Source organism: Mobula birostris, chromosome 3, assembly GCF_030028105.1.
Source record: "Mobula birostris isolate sMobBir1 chromosome 3, sMobBir1.hap1, whole genome shotgun sequence".
Classification (NCBI taxonomy): Eukaryota; Metazoa; Chordata; class Chondrichthyes; order Myliobatiformes; family Myliobatidae; genus Mobula; species Mobula birostris.
In genome coordinates, this window is record NC_092372.1 from 117806930 (window position 1) to 117825309 (window position 18380).

The window sequence follows — 18380 nt, forward strand, 5'->3', positions numbered from 1 at the left end:
TGGCTCGTACGCACATCCCAACATGTAGGTTGGTATGTTTGTCAGCTGTTTATGCATTCAATTGGCCCTCCTTCAGGTGCATGGTGGGTTCTAGGGGCATTTAAGAACAAAATGGAGGAAGTAAAAGATGGGATTGATGCTGTATTAGCGTAAATTGATGTATCATAGTCAATGTAGTCCTTTTTGACTCTATGTCCCCCAATATAAGCCAGATTTGAGCATCTCTTGTCTAAAACAAACCCAAATAATAGCTTCTCACCACAGTAACCTTGTCCCTCCACAGCTTTGACCCAGACCCATTGAGACGCCACACTTTCTGGACAATTGTGGTTGGAGGGAGTTTTATGTGGACAGCCATCTATGGTATCAACCAATCTCAGGTGCAGCGGTACATCTCCTGCAGATCTATATGTGAAGCTAAACTGTAAGTAGCAGCGCCACACTTGCCGGGATCCAGCTGAAATATTGGTTATGCTATAAGCTTACAGTCAAGATGGCACCGAGCGTGATGGGGACCTAATTATAGTAATGGTTTGGGGGAACAAGTTAGGATTAGGGGTCAGGCTAGGGTTCAGGGGCAGGAACCTATATTTGGAGCCAAGATTGGAACATTCCAAGGTTGAAGATCAGTGATCCAGAGGCCAGGTTGGATTGATTGCCACGGATGGGACCAGTAATCCCCAGGCCACTGAATCCTGATTTGGAGGTCCATATGGCTAGGAGTCATGAGGTCTGGTGATCCCTCCCAGGCCAGCAGGATCAGAGAGCCCTGCTAGTCCAGAGGTTGGGGCCTGAGGCACTCCACAGTCAAGGTCAACAATCCCGGCAGTTGGGTTGGTCAAGGCCCAAAAGTCAGACATCATCAGCGAGTGGTGGGGTCAAGGCCAGGAGGTCAAACTCATCATCAGCAAGTCCTGGTATCGATATTCAGAGATCAGCAAAGTCCAAAGGGCAAAGCTGAAGGTCAAAGCCCAGAGCAAGTTCAGTCTGGAAATGAAAGGCAAGTCCAGGCTGAAACTGGAGGAGTTTCCAAGTTTGAGAGTCCAGGGCGAAGGACTGGAGGACCGGAGACAGCCTGTCATGGGGTTAGAGGCCTGTGTGTGTGAGGGGTTTCTATTGCTTTGTTCTGTTGTTGCTCCTGCCACTTGTGTTATTCTTTTTTGTACTCTCGGTCATTGTTGTTCTGTTGTTGTTGCTGTTTGTGTTGTTCTGTTGTTGTTGCTGTTTGTGTTGTTCTGTTGTTGTTGCTGTTTGTGTTGTTCTGTTGTTTTTGCTGTTAGTGTTGTTCTGTTGTTATTGCTGTTTGTGTTGTTCAGTTGTTGTTGCTGTTTGTGTTGTTCTGTTGTTTTTGCTGTTAGTGTTGATCTGTTGTTGTTGCTCTTTGTGTTGTTCTGTTGTTGCTGTTTGTGTTCTGTTATTGTTGCTGTTTGTGTTCTGTTGTTGCTGATTGTGTTGTTCTGTTATTGTTGCTGTTTGTGTTGTTCTGTTGTTGCTGTTTGTGTTGTTCTGTTGTTGCTGTTTGTGTCTGTTGTTGTTACTGTTTCTGTTGCTCTGTTGTTGTTGCTGTTTGTGTTGTTCTATTGTTGCTGCTGTTTGTGTTGTTCTGTTGTTGTTACTGTTTTTGTTGTTCTGTTGTTGTTGCTGTTTGTGTTGTTCTGTTGTTGTTGCTGTTTGTGTTGTTCTGTTGTTGCTGTTTGTGTTGCTCTGTTATTGTTGCTGTTTGTGTTGTTCAGTTGTTGTTGCTGTTTGTGTTGTTCTGTTGTTTTTGCTGTTAGTGTTGATCTGTTGTTGTTGCTCTTTGTGTTGTTCTGTTGTTGCTGTTTGTGTTCTGTTATTGTTGCTGTTTGTGTTCTGTTGTTGCTGATTGTGTTGTTCTGTTGTTGCTGTTTATGTTGTTCTGTTGTTGTTGCTGTTTGTGTTGTTCTGTTGTTGCTGTGTGTGTTGTTCTGTAATTGTTGCTGTTTGTGTTGTTCTGTTGTTGCTGATTGTGTTGTTCTGTTATTGTTGCTGTTTGTGTTGTTCTGTTGTTGCTGTTTGTGTTGTTCTGTTGTTGCTGTTTGTTTCTGTTGTTGTTACTGTTTCTGTTGCTCTGTTGTTGTTGCTGTTTGTGTTGTTCTATTGTTGCTGCTGTTTGTGTTGTTCTGTTGTTGTTGTTACTGTTTTTGTTGTTCTGTTGTTGTTGCTGTTTGTGTTGTTCTGTTGTTGCTGTTTGTGTAGCTCTGTTATTGTTGCTGTTTGTGTCCTGTTGTTGCTGATTGTGTTGTTCTGTTGTTGCTGTTTGTGTTGTTCTGTTGTTGCTGTTTGTTTCTGTTGTTGTTACTGTTTCTGTTGCTCTGTTGTTGTTGCTGTTTGTGTTGTTCTATTGTTGCTGCTGTTTGTGTTGTTCTGTTGTTGTTGTTACTGTTTTTGTTGTTCTGTTGTTGTTGCTGTTTGTGTTGTTCTGTTGTTGTTGCTGTTTGTGTTGTTCTGTTGTTGCTGTTTGTGTAGCTCTGTTATTGTTGCTGTTTGTGTTCTGTTGTTGCTGATTGTGTTGTTCTGTTGTTGCTGTTTATGTTGTTCTGTTGTTGTTGCTGTTTGTGTTGTTCTGTTGTTGCTGTTTGTGTTGTTCTGTAATTGTTGCTGTTTGTGTCTGTTATTGTTACTGTTTCTGTTGCTCTGTTGTTGTTGCTGTTTGTGTTGTTCTATTGTTGCTGCTGTTTGTGTTGTTCTGTTGTTGTTACTGTTTTTGTTGTTCTGTTGTTGCTGTTTGTGTTGTTCTGTTGTTGCTGTTTCTGTTGTTCTGTTGTTGCTATTTATGTTGTTCTGTTGTTGTTGCTGTTTGTGTTGTTCTGTTGTTGCTGTTTCTGTAGTTCTGTTGTTGCTGTTGATGTTGTTCTGTTGTTGTTGCTGTTTGTGTTGTTCTGTTGTTGCTGTTGTGAAAGCAATAAGAACACAACACATAACACTGGATATGTGAGATATCCACATATCCAGGCAGAGTGTGATATAAAAGTAATGAATAGTAATCACAATCACTACATACCCCACAAAAGAACAGGCCACCAGCACCAACTCTGAACCATCTCTGTCCCCTATATATATCCGTAAAAGCATTCCCATCCTCAAAACACCATGTGTGAAATTTCACCCCATTAACTGAATTCCTCTGTATTACTTTCATAAGGAGTTGGGGGATAGGTCAGGGTTTACTATTGTAGTTGATCCAACCATACAGAGGGTGGTAAGGTGACATTGTGGTTAACACAGCGTTTTACAATACCAGCAACCTGGGTTTAATTCACGCCCTGTCTCTAAGGAATTTGTATATTCTCCCTGTGACTGCGTGGGTTTCCTCCAGGTGCTGCAGTTTCCTCCCACAGTTCAAAGACGTACCAGTTGGTAGGTTAATTAGTCATTGTAAATTGTCTTGTGATTGGACTAGGGTTAAATTGAGGGTTGCTGGATGGTGTGAACCAAAGGTCTGGAAGGACTGTATTTCAATAAATTAATAAACAACTAAATAAATTTGTAGATCATAAAGCACATTAAAATTATTCTCGGATTGAACCTTTGCTAGCAGTAAATCAGCAAAGGGGAATTTTTCATCAGTTCTCCATCTGTGCTGTGCTCTGGTCTTTGTTTCTCCCATTACAGGACTTGTTTAGAAATGTTTCTCCATACATGACCCTTTTGTAGTGCACACGTCAAGAGGTGAATGATAGAGAGGTAGGTGAAAGGCTGGATTTTCTCTGAGAAATGGCAGTTTGAGTTCAGAAATTGATGTCTTCAGGCCTGAATATGAATTGCACAGGGTGTTCTCAGAATCCCTCAGTAAGTCTGAATGAGCAACATATGATGGATGATTGATAAGTTCGTGGCCTAGGGTAGAAGGAGTCAATTTTAGAAAACCTAGCACATTTATTTTTCCTACATTTACAGTCTTAGTCCAGTGGTCGTGGAGCATACGGATCCCTTCTTTGTAGAAGTCGGCATCTTGGACCTCCAGAAGGTGGTCCACAGCAGGGGTGATTGCTAAGTTTGTGGCCTAAAGAAGAACGAGATGAAGAGAAACTTCAAACTTTTTGCATTTTCACTCTAGGAGTTGAACTGCACGTGCATGTAGCAAGAGCTGTGTAACTCATCTCCTTCTACCTTAGGCCACGAACATGGATAACATCATGCCTGCTGTGGACCACCTGGAGGTCCAAGACGCTCTCATTACATGCACGTGCAGTTGAATGATAATGCAGAAAGTTTGAAGCTAATAACTCATCTCCCTGCTGTGGACCACTTCTACAAAGAAGTGATCCGTATTATGCTCCACGACCACTGGACTAAGTGTGTACATGTAGGAGGGGACTATGTTGAAAAATAAATGTGCTAGGTTTTCTAAAATTGACTCTTTCTACCTTAGGCCATGAACGTATCAATCACCCCTCGTATGTCCAGCATTTGTGAGAAATTCACTCATTTCTCAGGCAAGTTGTTTGAATTCTTACAGGTCACTCTACCTGAACATGGTTGGCCTTTGGGTGACTGCTTTGTGTGCAGTGCTGAGTGGACTGATTATGTATTCTATGTACTACCAGTGTGACCCATTGACAGCAAAGCAAGTCCAAGCACTCGACCAGGTAAGTCCACAGGAATGAGGCTGAGCCAGTTTATCCCCACTGCCCTGAGAAATCAGAATCACTTACACCAATTCTTAGATAAAAAGACCGTGGGAAGGAACAAATTTGTTTTGCAATCACCCTCCATAGAAATATAGATGCCAAAATTGGAAACAGACTAATTTCTAAAATCCAAAACATCCACCTTCTTCATGCAAATCAGGACTGGGTTCAAATCCATCCTTCACTGGGCAGAATCCCGGCAGAATCCCTCAGCTGACCTGAGTGCTAGAGTCATACAGCAGGGAATACAGGCCTTTCAGCCCATTAATCCATTGTCTGCCACTTCCCCAAGTTTAGCCCATATCCCTCTCAACCTTTCCTATCCATGTTCTTGTCTAAATGTCATTTAAACATTGCAGTCGTACCCACCTCTACCACCCCCTCTTGCAGCTCATTCCATATTCCCTCCAGCCACTATGTGGAACAATCTTGCTTCCAACACCCAATTGGTCCCAGGATCACATCTGTTTTTCTTCATGGCGCTTGAAGAATCATAGGTTGACCAAACTTTGTCCCAGCAAGAGCTTGTTCCCTGCCCCAAATTTGTCCCCACCATCCTGCTTCACCTCCAACTTTTCCCAATCTAGAAAGTACATGTGAGCCAAGGAAGTTTCAGAGACAATGGAATTCTATGTAGACAATAGACAATAGGAGCAGGAGTAGGCCATTTGGCCCTACAAGCCAGCACCGCCATTCACTGCGATCATGGCTGATCATCCACAATCAGTATCCAGTTCCTGCCCTATCCCCATAACCTTTGATTCCACTATCTTTAAGAGCTCTATCCATCTCTTTCTTGAAAGCATCCAGAGACTTGGCCTCCACAGCCTTCTGGGGCAGAGCATTCCATATATCCACAACTCTCTGGGTGAAAAAGTTTTTCCCTCAAACAGGGTAGACAATATCTCCCATGATATTAGTTCCAGCAAGGACAAGCAGAGCTTCCTGAAGATGCATTTTTCCAATTGTGATATGTTCTCCTGTTTTAGTTGCTTCCGTATCTGGTAATGGATTTCCTGGGAGATTATCCGGGTGTGCCTGGACTCTTTGTTGCAGCTGCATACAGTGGGACTTTGAGGTACGCCTCTCTCCGTCAAACAGTATTCAATTTCAATGTCCTGACTTCTCCCGTAATAACACATTGATTCCTCCCCATTGACCAATCCAGTACAGTCTCCTCCAGCATCAATGCACTGGCAGCTGTCACAATGGAGGATGTCCTCAAGCCTCATCTCAACTTTTCAGAGAAGAAAATGGCTTGGATCACAAAAGGAGTCAGTAAGTGAGATATTAGTGATGTTAATATACAGTGTGAAATGTGAAAAATAAACACTTGTCAATTTTCTTAACCAAAAACATCTACCTCCCTCTATTTTAAGAAGGTTACTCATAAACTCATCATTGGATTATTTCCCAATTATCATAATTGCACTCTTTGCTTTTGATGTGATCTACCCTGTTGGGGTTTGCATGTTCTCCCTGTGAGGTTTCCTCCGGGTGCTCCAGTTTCCTCCCACATCCCAAAGCCAGGCCGGTCTGTAGGTTAATTGGCCACTGTAAGTTATCCCTGGTGCATAGATGAGAAATAGAATGCAAATGAGGTGATGGTAATGTGTGGAAAGCAGCATGGTTTTGATGCTTGATTGATGGAGTGGTTTTGTTGGGCCAAAGAGTTTGTTTCCACTCTGTATAATTTTATGAATTTAGACACTGCTGTCATATAGGAAACAGAGCAGATGATGTATGCACAGCAATGTATAATTAACCAGATAACCTGCTTAACGGTGAGGATGACTAAGTATTACAAGTTGTCCAGGATATGGGTGATAATATCTTTGCTTTTCCATCACATTTTGTCCAGCCACCCAAAAGAGCAAAATTAAAGTTACTTTGCATTCAAAATATGGCACTGTTGACACTGCATCCTCCCCTCCCCCCTGCACAAGGAAAACTGCAGACTGCAGCTCCAGTGGCCCCAGTTCAGAAATTCAGTTGCAAGGAAACAAGGAGAGGGGGAATGGGACTGATGGTGTTACTCTGTTGGGAGCTGGCATAGTTCCAATGGGCTGAATAGCCTCCATCTGTGCTGTTATAAGTACACTGGATTCCAGTAATTAGGACATGTTGGGACCAGTACGTTTTGGCACAATTAAGTGACTGCCCCAATTGGCTGAATTTTCATGGAAATAGTTAAAGTATAAACAAGACATGTTGAATTTGAATTACATATTTAAATTAAATACAGAACAAATTAGAACACTAGTATAAAACTGTGTAGATGCCTAATGGACTGCCCTCATAAAATGCTTTCGACGATTGCATACCCCAAATCTTTATTTTCATTGTAACATTCAAGATTGCCAATACCTTCGAATTCTTTGTAGTTCCTAACTTGTAGAACTAGTGAAATCATTTCATTTTCACTCCAAGCTGTTCTTGGTTCTCCAAGCCTGAATGCTTGAAACCGCAGTGAGCAAAACAGTTCTGAGTTATCTTACTGCTTACTTCTCACCAACTATCAATGAGAAAAATCACTGCATTTTGAAGACAAATGCCCACAGCTGATGCTATTTAAAAACTGTTCGCACAAAGCACAATGTGGTATCTAATGGCCACACAAGTGCACACAACTGACACTGGTCAGAAACTGTTTGGCAAAAGATGTCTGCCCCAATTAAGTGGCATAGAGTCCTAAATAACCAAAGGGAATCCCAGCTATTTTCCTGATTAGTTTTTGTTCTTTAAGAGTTGCCCTAAATAAGCGGCTGCCCTGTTGAACCAATTGCCCAATTAACCATAATGTTTTTGCGTTACGTTTATGTGAAAATGATCACAAGTTGATGCATTACATTTATGTGAAATAAGGCTGGGAACAGATCATATGAGATTGTTTTTTTTCAATCCCTAACATGGTGCACAAAACTTTTCTCCCACTGTGTTTATGACCATTTCAGTCCAGGCTGGTCTCTGTGATTTTGAGGTTGTTGGACCTTATTATCCCACTGCAATTCATGGGAACTTATCAAATATTAAATCTGCACATCACTGCTTCTAAGGCTCCTGCCATTTAAAAACATAGAACAGAGAACAGTACAGACCCTTCAGCCCATGATGCAGTGCCGACATTTTAAACTACTCCAAGATCAGCCTAACAGTTCCCTTCCGCATAGCCCCCCCATTTTTCTTTCATCCATGAGCCTCTCTAAGAATGTCTTAAACACCACCCCAGACAGCACATTCCATTCACCCATCACTCTGTGTGGGGAAAAAAAAACATACTTCTGACCTCCCCTCCAATCACTTTGAAACTATGCTGCCTTGCATTAGCCATTTTCGCTCTGGGAAGTAGGCGCAGGCTGTCCACCCTATCAATGCCTCTGAACACCTTATATACCTCTCTCATGCTCCTTCGCTGCAAAGAGAAGTATTTCAGCATCTAGCTCACTCAACCAGGCAGCATCCAGGTAAATATCCTCCGCACCCCCTCTAAAGCTTCCACATCCTTCTTATAATGGGGTGACCAGAACTGAACACAGTACTCCAAGTCCCAGAGCAGATCCCTGTGGGATTCCATTGGTTACCAAGTTCCAAGCAGAATACCCTGCATCTCCAACCACACACTGCCTTTTGTGGGCCAGCCGCACAGCCAAGTTACACTGGATCCCATGTGTCCTGACCCTCTGAATGAGCCCTTGTCAAAAGCTTTACTAAACTCCAAAAACACCACTTCCACTGCTCTGCCTTAATAAATTTGTTTTGTCAATTCCTTGAAAAATTTAAGCAGGCTCAAAAGGTAAGCCTACTCCTCATAAAGCTATGCTAACTAATCCTAATCAGCAAATGCCTCCCCAAATGCTTGTAAATCTCGTCTCTAAGAACCCTCTCTAGTAGTTTGCCCACCACTGACATAAACTCATTGGTCTATAATTCCCAGGATTATCCTTACTTCCTTTTTGAATAAGGGAATAATATTTCCACTTTCCAATCTTCTGATAATACTCCTGTGGCCAGTGAGGGCACAAAGATCATCACCAAAGGTGCAGTGAACTCTTCCTTCATTTCCAGTAGTAACCTGGAGTCATCCCCTCTCACCCTGGGAGCTTACCTATCCTAATGTTTTTCAAAAGATCCAGCACATTTGCTTTCTCAATGTCAGCGCGTTTACGGTACTTTGGCCATGCACTTGACCTCCCGAAGTGCAGCAGGTCATACTTGTCCTGATTGAACGCCACCCAACATTTCAGATCCACATTTCCAACTGATCTGTGACCTGAGACAGACTTCCTTACTCCCTCTATCACAAAGTTTTGTGTCATCTGCAAACCTACAACGTAACCATTGCAAGCAGTATTCCAATGTGATGACAGTGACTCCATTTTCAATAAGTTAATCAGCCATGGAAGACATTAGGATTTTCTAAATGTAGATTTGTGCTTTCTTTCTTCCTTAACTCACCTATTGATCACACTTGATTAATTAAGAGTGACCCTGCAAGGACTCAAGACTCAGAAATAGTGTTAATTAATACTGATTGCTTATTTAGTTTGTACTTGCATCATCTTAAACCATTCAATTATTTGTCCCTATTTGGAAAGGGTGCATATGGTGCCAATGGTAATGAGAGAGAGAGAGAGAGAGAGAGAGAGAGAGAGAGAGAGAGAGAGAGAGAGAGAGAGAGAGAGAGAGAGAGAGAGAGAGAGAGAGAGAGAGAGAGAGAGAGAGAGAGAGAGAGAGAGAGATATATATATATATATATATATATATATATATATATGATTGGCTATTTCAATTGCCAGTCAAGCCGAGTGATCACATAAGTGATAGAGGCTGATTTTCAGCACACACTTGTGCATGACTATTTGCTATGAGACACACTTTTCTGTAGGCTGGGCATGGGCGAGGGAGCACAGGTTGGGTATTTTTAGCTTTCTTAAGGGGTACAGGGGTTTTTTTTTTATAGGATATGGCAGATAAACAGGAATAGAGTACTAGGATGGCCAGAGATGGGAGGATAAGGTGTAGGTAAGGGTATGTGTGGGTGTGTGATTTAAAATGTAAGTCTATTGCACACTCCGGAGCAGAAGGTGATGGTAATGCACCACTAAGCTGGGTGCCAACTGCTGTAAGATAAGACGGAGAGAGAGAGAGAGACTTTTCTGTAGAACCTACTCTACTTTTATTGGGAGATGCTGCCTTAAGTTTTAGAACATAGACAGCACAACACAGTACCAACCATTTAATCAGCAATGTTGTGCTAACTAATATAAACTTACTCCTTGATCACTCTAACCATTCTCTCTTGTATAGCCCATAACCCTCCATTTTTCTTACATCTGTAGCCCCCCCGGCCAGTCTTAGGGTTGCTCGGCTCACTGTCGTCCAGGCAATCAACCTTCGGCCTCACCAAACTGAGTAATTAGTTTGTGTGGATGCTGTGTGATGTACCCCACCCCGCCCAGATAACAGACAGTACACCAGATACGATTAAATGATTTACAGTTTATAGATATTTCTGGAATTATATCATTAATAGAGAATAAAACATAAGAGGAAAATAAAAGGAGCCACACTTATCAAAGTTCAATCTCTTCATGCGCAAACAGTTGGAGCTCAGGCCCCTCCTTCTTTGCCCCGCGACCCCTCGGACCTCCTCGACCTGCCGCCTGGGACCAACAATGGTGGTCAACCAGACGCTCCACCCGAGTCTGTCTCCGTCTCCTCTCCTCGCCGAACACCCTGGACCTCGGACTCCTGCTCGGGGTCCGACCCCATTAGCAGACTCTCAGTACCTTGTCCATCCTCTGTCTCTCTCTCCCACCTTCTCCCCAAAACCCCACGCATCACACTAACTTACAGACGCACAGAAAACATAACAACTATCCCAATTGGTTCGTAACATCCTCTTATCAGTAACATGAACCAAACAAACTGCTAGCGGGAGGACTTTTTCAGCAGTTAACATAACAAAGAAGCCATTTCAATTATAACATAACAAAGAAACTATTTTAATTAGACTACGCAGTAACCTAAAAGAAGAAACCCCTTACACTCTCCCCCCACCAAATAAAGTCATGTCCTCATGACTTCTAAATAACTCGCCAACCAGTCCTACAAACACAAATACCCATCCAAATACATACAGTGACATTGCTCCCCAAACAGTGGACCTTCCGCTGGTCCACAGGCGCTACATAGGCCAACCTATCTGGGAGTTTCCTAATCCTCCGAGACCTCCGTACCGCCTCACCTAAACCCTAAAGGCTCAGACACTACTAGGGATACCTCGGGCCTGGTTGCCAACTCCTCTCTCACTCATGCCACCACTACAACTCAGAACCCCTTGACCCGTGTCCAGGGCCCCGCTTCTTTTCCTTCCTGGTCCTGCCGCAACTCAGGCTGCCGACAGATAGCCCTCCCCACTACACCTGACTCAGTGGGAGAAGGGCCAAAGGTCTCTTCCTCAATCACAGGGAAGTTAGCGAAAGGCAGCATGTACCACATGCCCAGCACATCATCCTTCAAATCCGTATTCTTCCTCACTCCCTCGCTTGGTAGCTGCTGTTTGAGTTTCTTCAAACTGAAGCATTTAGCCGGGGCTACCCCTTCATCCTCCTGCAGTTGAGACATCATCTTCTTTGGGGACTCCTTCAACTCTCGCCACAGCCTCAGCAGTTCTGACTCACGCTTCTTGGCCATCTCAATCTGGGACACAGTTACCCCACCAGCTTCTTCCAGGTCAACTTTCAGTTTTTCCAGTTCATTAAAACTCACGATAGTCATCTTCAGGTTCCTTTCAAGCGTCGGCCTCCCTTTTCTGAGATCTGTCCTCCATTGCCTCACCTCCTTGGGAGTGTAGTCAAACTCCCCTCCCTGGGCTCCCGGTTTTCTGTTGGCCTTAGTCAGAACACTTCCTTGGTCTTCCCCAGCTGATAAGTCTTCCATTCTTTTCTGGGTTAATTCATCAGTACATGACTGCAGTTTCCGTTTGTCCTTCTCCATGTTGACGAGTGTGAATTCCAAGTCTGCAATGGTTGTCCCGCAAGAGCGGCACTCAGTCTCCGGCCGGCATTTCTGTGCATTCAGTTCAGCGGTGCAAATCCCCTCCCTCCCCTGTGTCTCATTCCGATTGACAACCTGGGTTTCCATCCTCAGGTCCACCATCGTCTGTTCCAACACCAGGAAGTTCAACTGGTATGTCGGATCATTTTTCTCCCGTTGCACCAAACTCCTCCAGCCAAAAATTCCACACACCCTCACTTCCCCCATGGTCTTCCTCATGCCCCGCGGGAAGGTTGCAGGGGCTCCGGATATGCCCTTGGGCTTCTTTTCAGATCGGAAGAATCATAGGGAACTAATAACGGCCATTTTCTATTCATCAGCCGCACTCCTCTGGATCTGGCAACATCCACTCCTCAGATCCAGCACATTAAACTATGTCGCATAATCCACACTCACGCTGCCTCCATCTTCCATGGCATCAGGGTCCAGTTGCTGTGACCTCTCTCTCACTGAGATGTCTTCAGCGGTCAACTCCCCTCCCTCGTGGTAGTTCGGAGCGTCTACTAAGAGGGTCTCACCCTCAACTACTTTCCCCAAGGTGTACCACCGCTGGGTCTCATTAAATTCGGTACCGGCTCAAGGCTGCTACAAACGTCCTCAGAAGCAGCTCGACACGCTGGGTGCCCAGACAATGCCCCCATGAACTCCAGGGTCATTAACCAATCATCGTCTTCTGGATAATTACTGGCACTGATACCCAAAATCTTGAGGTTGTCAAGGGTAAATGCTTCAGACACCGGTTGTAAAATGAACTGTACAACAACTTGACCTGCGCCCCAGGGTCGAGGATGGCTTTAACATTGCTTCCCTCTATCCGTAACAACACCCTGGGGCGTGGTCCCTCTAAGCCTTCAGGAATAGGGTCTTTGGCTTTCGGAAGTTCATTGGTACGTTCCCCAGAGACCCCAAGCTGTTCCCCCACTGGGCCTCCACTAAGTTTCCCGACACCTGTCTAATCAGCTGAACAACTGAAGGAGGGGTTGATCCCCTGAAATGATCCCCCTGGCACTGCAAGCAATTTAGCCACCTTCTTAGCCAGAGAAGACACACTGAAAACTTTACCCCCTCTTTCAAATAACTGACAGCCATCACTACGGTGTAATTGAAACTGGCAGCTCTAACACCGTCACCAGCCCGCCTACTCAAACTTTCAACCAATCCCGGTCACTCTCCCTCAACTGAGCACTGCCACTCATCTAACAACTGAGAGATCCGCTCCGCCCATGTCTCACCTGCCTCCGCCCCTCTTGGGGTGGATACTATCCCAAACGCCAGGCGGTTCCTGCCAGAGCTAGAACATTTATTCGCAGACACTACCTCCAAATCAGACCACTCTTTCCTCTCTCCCTCAACAGCATGGACAGCTGCGAGTCTCACCACCAACTCGTCAATGCTAGTCTGAACTCGAACAAAGACCTCACCCACCACGCATGCAGCAATAACCAGCAAACAACCCACAGAGACACACATTACTGATTTAAACAGGGCAACCACACAGCGTACAGATCCAATTCACACAGCGTACAGATCCAATCCCGGACAAGCCCCCAAACGTAGTCCCCCTGGCCAGCCTCAGGGTCGCTCGCCTCGCTGCCGTCTAGGGAAACAGCCCTCGGCTCCGACAAACTGGGTAATTAGTTTGTGTGGATGCTGTGTGATGTACCCCACCCCACCCAAATAACAGACAATACACAAGATACAATTAAGTGAAGTACAGTTTATAGATATTTCTGGAACTATATAACTAATACAGAATAAAATATAAGAGGAAAGTAAAAGGCGCCACACTTATCAAAGTTCAATCTTTCCGTGCACAAACAATTGGAGCTCAGGACCCTCCTTCTTCGCCCTGCGATCCCTTCGGACCACCTCGACCTGCCGCCTGGGACCAAAAATGGTGGTCAACCAGACGCTCCGTGTACGTCTCCGTCTCCTCTCCTCGCTGAACACCCTGGACCTCGGACTCTTGCTTGGGGTCCGACCCCGTTAGCGGACTCACAGCACCTGGTCCATCCTCTGTCTCTCTCTCCCGCTTTCTCCCCAAATATCCACGCATCACAATATCTTACAGACACACAGAAAGCATAACAACTATCCAATTGGTTCGTAACATCCTCTTATCAGTAACGTGATCCAAACAAACTGCTAGCGGAAGGACTTTTTCAGCAGTTAACATAACGAAAAAGCCATTTCAATTATAACATAATAAAGAAGCCATTTTAATTAGACTATGCAGTAACCTAAAAGAAGAAACCCCTTACACAGCCATCTGCATATCTGAAAGTGTCTTAAAGGTCCCTTCTATATCAACCTCTACATAAGACCATAAGACATAGGAGCAGAATTAAGCCATTCAGCCCATTGAGTCTGCTCCACCATTTCATCGTGGCTGATCCCAGATCCCACTCAATTCCATACACCTGCCTTCTCGCCATATCCCTTGATGCCCTGACCGATCAGGAAATGATCAACTTCTGCCTTAAATATACCCACGGATTGGCCTCCACTGCAGTCTGTGGCAGAGCATTCCACAGATTGACTACTCTCTGGCTAAAAAAACTCCTCCTTATCTCCGTTCTAAAAGGTCTCCCCTCAATTTTGAGGCTGTGCTCTCTAATTCTGGATACCCTCACCACAGGAAACATCCTCTCAACATCCACTCTATCTAGTCCTTTCAACATTCGGTAGGTTTCAATGAGATCCTCATACATTCTTCTAAATTCCAGTGCGTACAGTCCTAAAGCTGCCAAGAGCTCTGCACGATTGTTCCTTTTACCAAAATGCATTGTCATACATTTCCCAACACTGTATTCCCTCTGCCACTTTTGTGCCCGTTCTTTCAACTTGTCTAAGCCCTACTGCAATCACATTGTTTCCTCAGCACTACCTACCACTCCACCTATCTTCATATCATCCACAAACTTTGCCACAAAGTCATCAATTCCATTATCCAAATCATTGACAAACAATGTGAAAAGTATTGGTCTCAATACTGACCTCTGAGAACACCACTAGTCACTGGCAGCCAACTAGAAAAGGCCTCCTTTATTCCCACTCACTGACTCTTGTCTGTCAGCCATTCCTCTATCAATGCTAATATCTTTACTGTAACACCATACTTCCTCAAAGAACTCCAACAGATTTGTCAGGCAAGATTTCCCTTTACAGAAACCATGCTGACTTTGACTTATTTTATCATTTGTCTCCAAGTGCCCGGAAACCTCATCCTTAATAATAGACTCCAACACTTTCCCAACCACTGTTAGACTAACAGGCCTTTTTTTGCCACCTCTCTTCTTAAAGACTGGAGTGACATTTGCAATCTTCCAGTCCTCTGAGACTATGCCAGAATCCAGTGATTATTGAAAGATCATAACCAATGCATCTGTTACATCTTCAGCAACCTCTCTCAGGACTGGGGGATGTAGTCCATCTGGCCCAGGTGATTTATCCACTTTAATACCTTTGAGTTTACCTAGTGCTTTTTCCTTTGTAATAGCAATGGCATTCACTCCTGTCCCTGACACTCACGGACCTCTGGCACACTGCTAGTGTCCTCCACCGTGAAGACAGACACAAAGTACCCATTAAGTTCACCTGCCATTTCTTTGTCCCCATTACTACCTCACAAGCATCATTTTCCAGTTGTCCTATATCAACTCTCACTGCCGCTTTACTCTTTATATAACTGAAAAAAAACTTTTGGTATCCTGCTCTATATTATTGGGTAGTTTGCCCTCATATTTCATCTTTTCCCTTCTTATAGCTCTTTAAGTTTCCTTTTGTTGGATTTTAAAAGCTCCCCAATCATTCAACTTCCCATTCACTTTTGCTACCTTATATGCCCTTTCCTTGGCTTTTATGCAGTCCCTAATTTCCCTTGTCAGCCACGGCTGCCTACCCCTGCCATGTCAGAACTTCTTCTGGGGCACATATCTATCTTGTGCTTTGTGAACTATTCCCAGAAACTTTAGCTATCTCTGCTCTGCTGTCATCCCTGCCAGTATCCTCATCCAATCCACCTGGCCAAGTTCCTCTTTCATGCCTCTGTAATTCTCTTCATCCCATTGCGATACTGATACATGTGACTTATGCTTCTCACAATCAAACTGGAGTATGAATTCAATCATATTATGATTACAGTCTCCTAAGGGTTCCTTTACATTAATCTCCCTCATAAGATCTGGGTAATTACAAAGCACCCAATCTAAGAAAGCCTTTCCCTGAGTAGGCTGAAGCACAAACTGCTCTAAAAAGCCATCTCATAGGCATTCAACAAATTCCCTCCCTTGCAATCCAACACCAACCTGATTTTCTCAATCCCCTAGCATATTGAAGTCTCCCATTACAATTGTGTCATTACTCTTATTACATGCCTGTTCCAGCTCCCTTTGCAATCTCAACTCTACATCTTGGCTAATATTTGGCCTATATATGATTCCCATGATGTTTTTTTACCCTTGCTGTTTCTGAACTCCACCCACAAAGTTGCAACATTCTCTGACCCTATGTCACCTCTTTATAAAGATACAATTCCATCTCTTACCAGCACAGCCAAACCACCACCTATGCCTCTTTGCCTGTTCTTTTGATACAAAGTATATGCTTTGATGTGAAGCTCCCAACTATGGCCTTCTTTCAGCCATGACTCAGTGATGCCTACAATATCATACTGACCAATCTCTAATTGTACCACGAGTTCATCCACCTTATTCTGAATGCTACATGCATCTAAATACAGCACCTTCAGTTCAGCATTTTTCGTCCTTTTGAATTTTGCCTCTGTGGTAAAATTTAACTCTTTGCTCTGTCTGCTTTTGTACCCAATCATTGGCTTGTCCTTCCTTACTTTCATGTTACACCCATCATCAACTTGCAAACCTGCTGGCTCATCTTCAGCTCTATCATCCTGGTTCCTATCCCCCTGCCATATTAGTTTAAACCACTCCCAACAGCTCTAGTAAATCTGCCCACAAGGATATTGAAGTGGAGTCATCCAATTCAAAATCCACGTCTGTTACCTTTGATTCAATGATCCTAAACAGTGGGCTGTGAGCCACCTGTTTTCCCAAGAGCATTAATTGATTGGTAAATTAGTTTATTAGTGTCACATGTACCTAACTACAATAAAAAACTTTGTTTTCCGTAACATCCATACACATCCTTTCATTACACCAGTGCATTGACATAGTTCAAGAGAAAACAATAACCATGTAAAATAAAGTCTTCCTGTTACAGACGTAGAGCAGTGAGGTGCAAGCCCTTGACAAGGTAGATTGCGAGGTCAGGACTAGGAGATTGTTCCGCAGGATAGAAGCTGTCCTTGCACCCGGTGGTACAATGGGAAGTGGGGGGGGGGTGGTGAAGAACAAATGAGCCTGGATAGACTGGATTTTACCATGTGATACACTCTATACTAGTTGTTTATGTGCTTCTATAGGTCTCATGTTTGGACTCATCTGCATTGGAATGGCTGCCTTATCTTCCTTGATGGGAAGTGTGCTCCAGGTAGGATTCACCTACATTACAAAGGGTTTCATGCTTTCCCACTTGATGAAATGTGGTGCTCAGTATCATGAGCATTGTTGGATCTGGTGAGCAGTCCACTCTTTCCATTCAGGCATGCAATATCAGTGTCAGGCTGAGGACAAACAATCTCTCGGCCCATGAACAATATACCTCGGTTACCACAATCTCTACTGCATCAATTTGCTTTTTCCATTACTCATTCTACCCATTCCTATACTTCTGGGAATGAAATTATTAACTGTAATCCATCAGAAAAGGACCCTTCAACCCAGGGAGTTGGTACCAATCACCAACTGTCCACTGACAGTATATTTACAAATCAACCTTAATCTCAATTTTTCCTCCCCACTTTCCTATCAACCCACCCCCCACCCCACCCAGATTCTACCTCTAGGAACTAGGAACTACTTATAGCAGCTAATTAACCTACCAACCCTTTGGGACATTAGAGGAAATCGGAGAACTCAAAGGGACCCCACAAGGTCACTGACAGCACTGGAGGACAAGATTGTGCCTGGTTCACTGGAGCTGTGAGCCAGCACCTGTACCAATGACACTATTAAAAAAGCACAGGGAACCAATAGCTTTCAACGTGGCAGTTAGGAAGCTTCCATCCCATCTGTTCTGGATCCTCATGGGGTAGGAGGTTTCTCTAGATATCAGTGTCTGAACCTGAGGCATAACTGAGGTACTGTGAGCATTGGGAAGGGTGAGGGCATCCTGCATCATAACTTCAGGATAGTTTTCCGACAGCCGCAGATTTGGGATGGTAAGTGGATGGAGGTACCAAAGTCAAAGTCAAGTTTATTGTCATCTGCACAGGTGCAATGAAAACATACTTGCAGCAGCATCGTGGGCACTTAACATCGTATCAGAAGCATTCAGAAGAAAAATACAAATTAAACACTAATCATACACAATTTTTACAAGCAAACACAATTAGAACACAGAAGTAAAGTCCACTTTAATGCAAGTGGTCATAATGTTGCAAAACTGTAACGAGTAAGGTTTTGCTGGTTGGTTCAAGCACCAAATGTTTGGAACCTTTAGGACGGACACAATCCTTGTTTGATCGACAGCTTTGAGCTGACAATGCGTGAGGTTTAAATTAGTAATGGGGAAGGGGAATAACCAGAAGCA

The 18380-nt window shown here is 43.9% G+C and overlaps 1 protein-coding gene across 1 annotated transcript in view; it reads left to right on the top strand.

Annotated features, from left to right (window-relative positions):
* The window catches only part of slc5a8l (solute carrier family 5 member 8, like), a 73545-nt gene that overhangs the window by 42366 nt on the left and 12799 nt on the right, over nt 1-18380 (top strand). The window contains exons 6-10 of the mRNA XM_072251943.1: nt 284-424; nt 4481-4610; nt 5642-5730; nt 5821-5930; nt 17152-17219. Of these exons, the coding sequence (XP_072108044.1) occupies nt 284-424; nt 4481-4610; nt 5642-5730; nt 5821-5930; nt 17152-17219 (538 nt within the window). The remainder of the gene's footprint in view (nt 1-283; nt 425-4480; nt 4611-5641; nt 5731-5820; nt 5931-17151; nt 17220-18380) is intronic.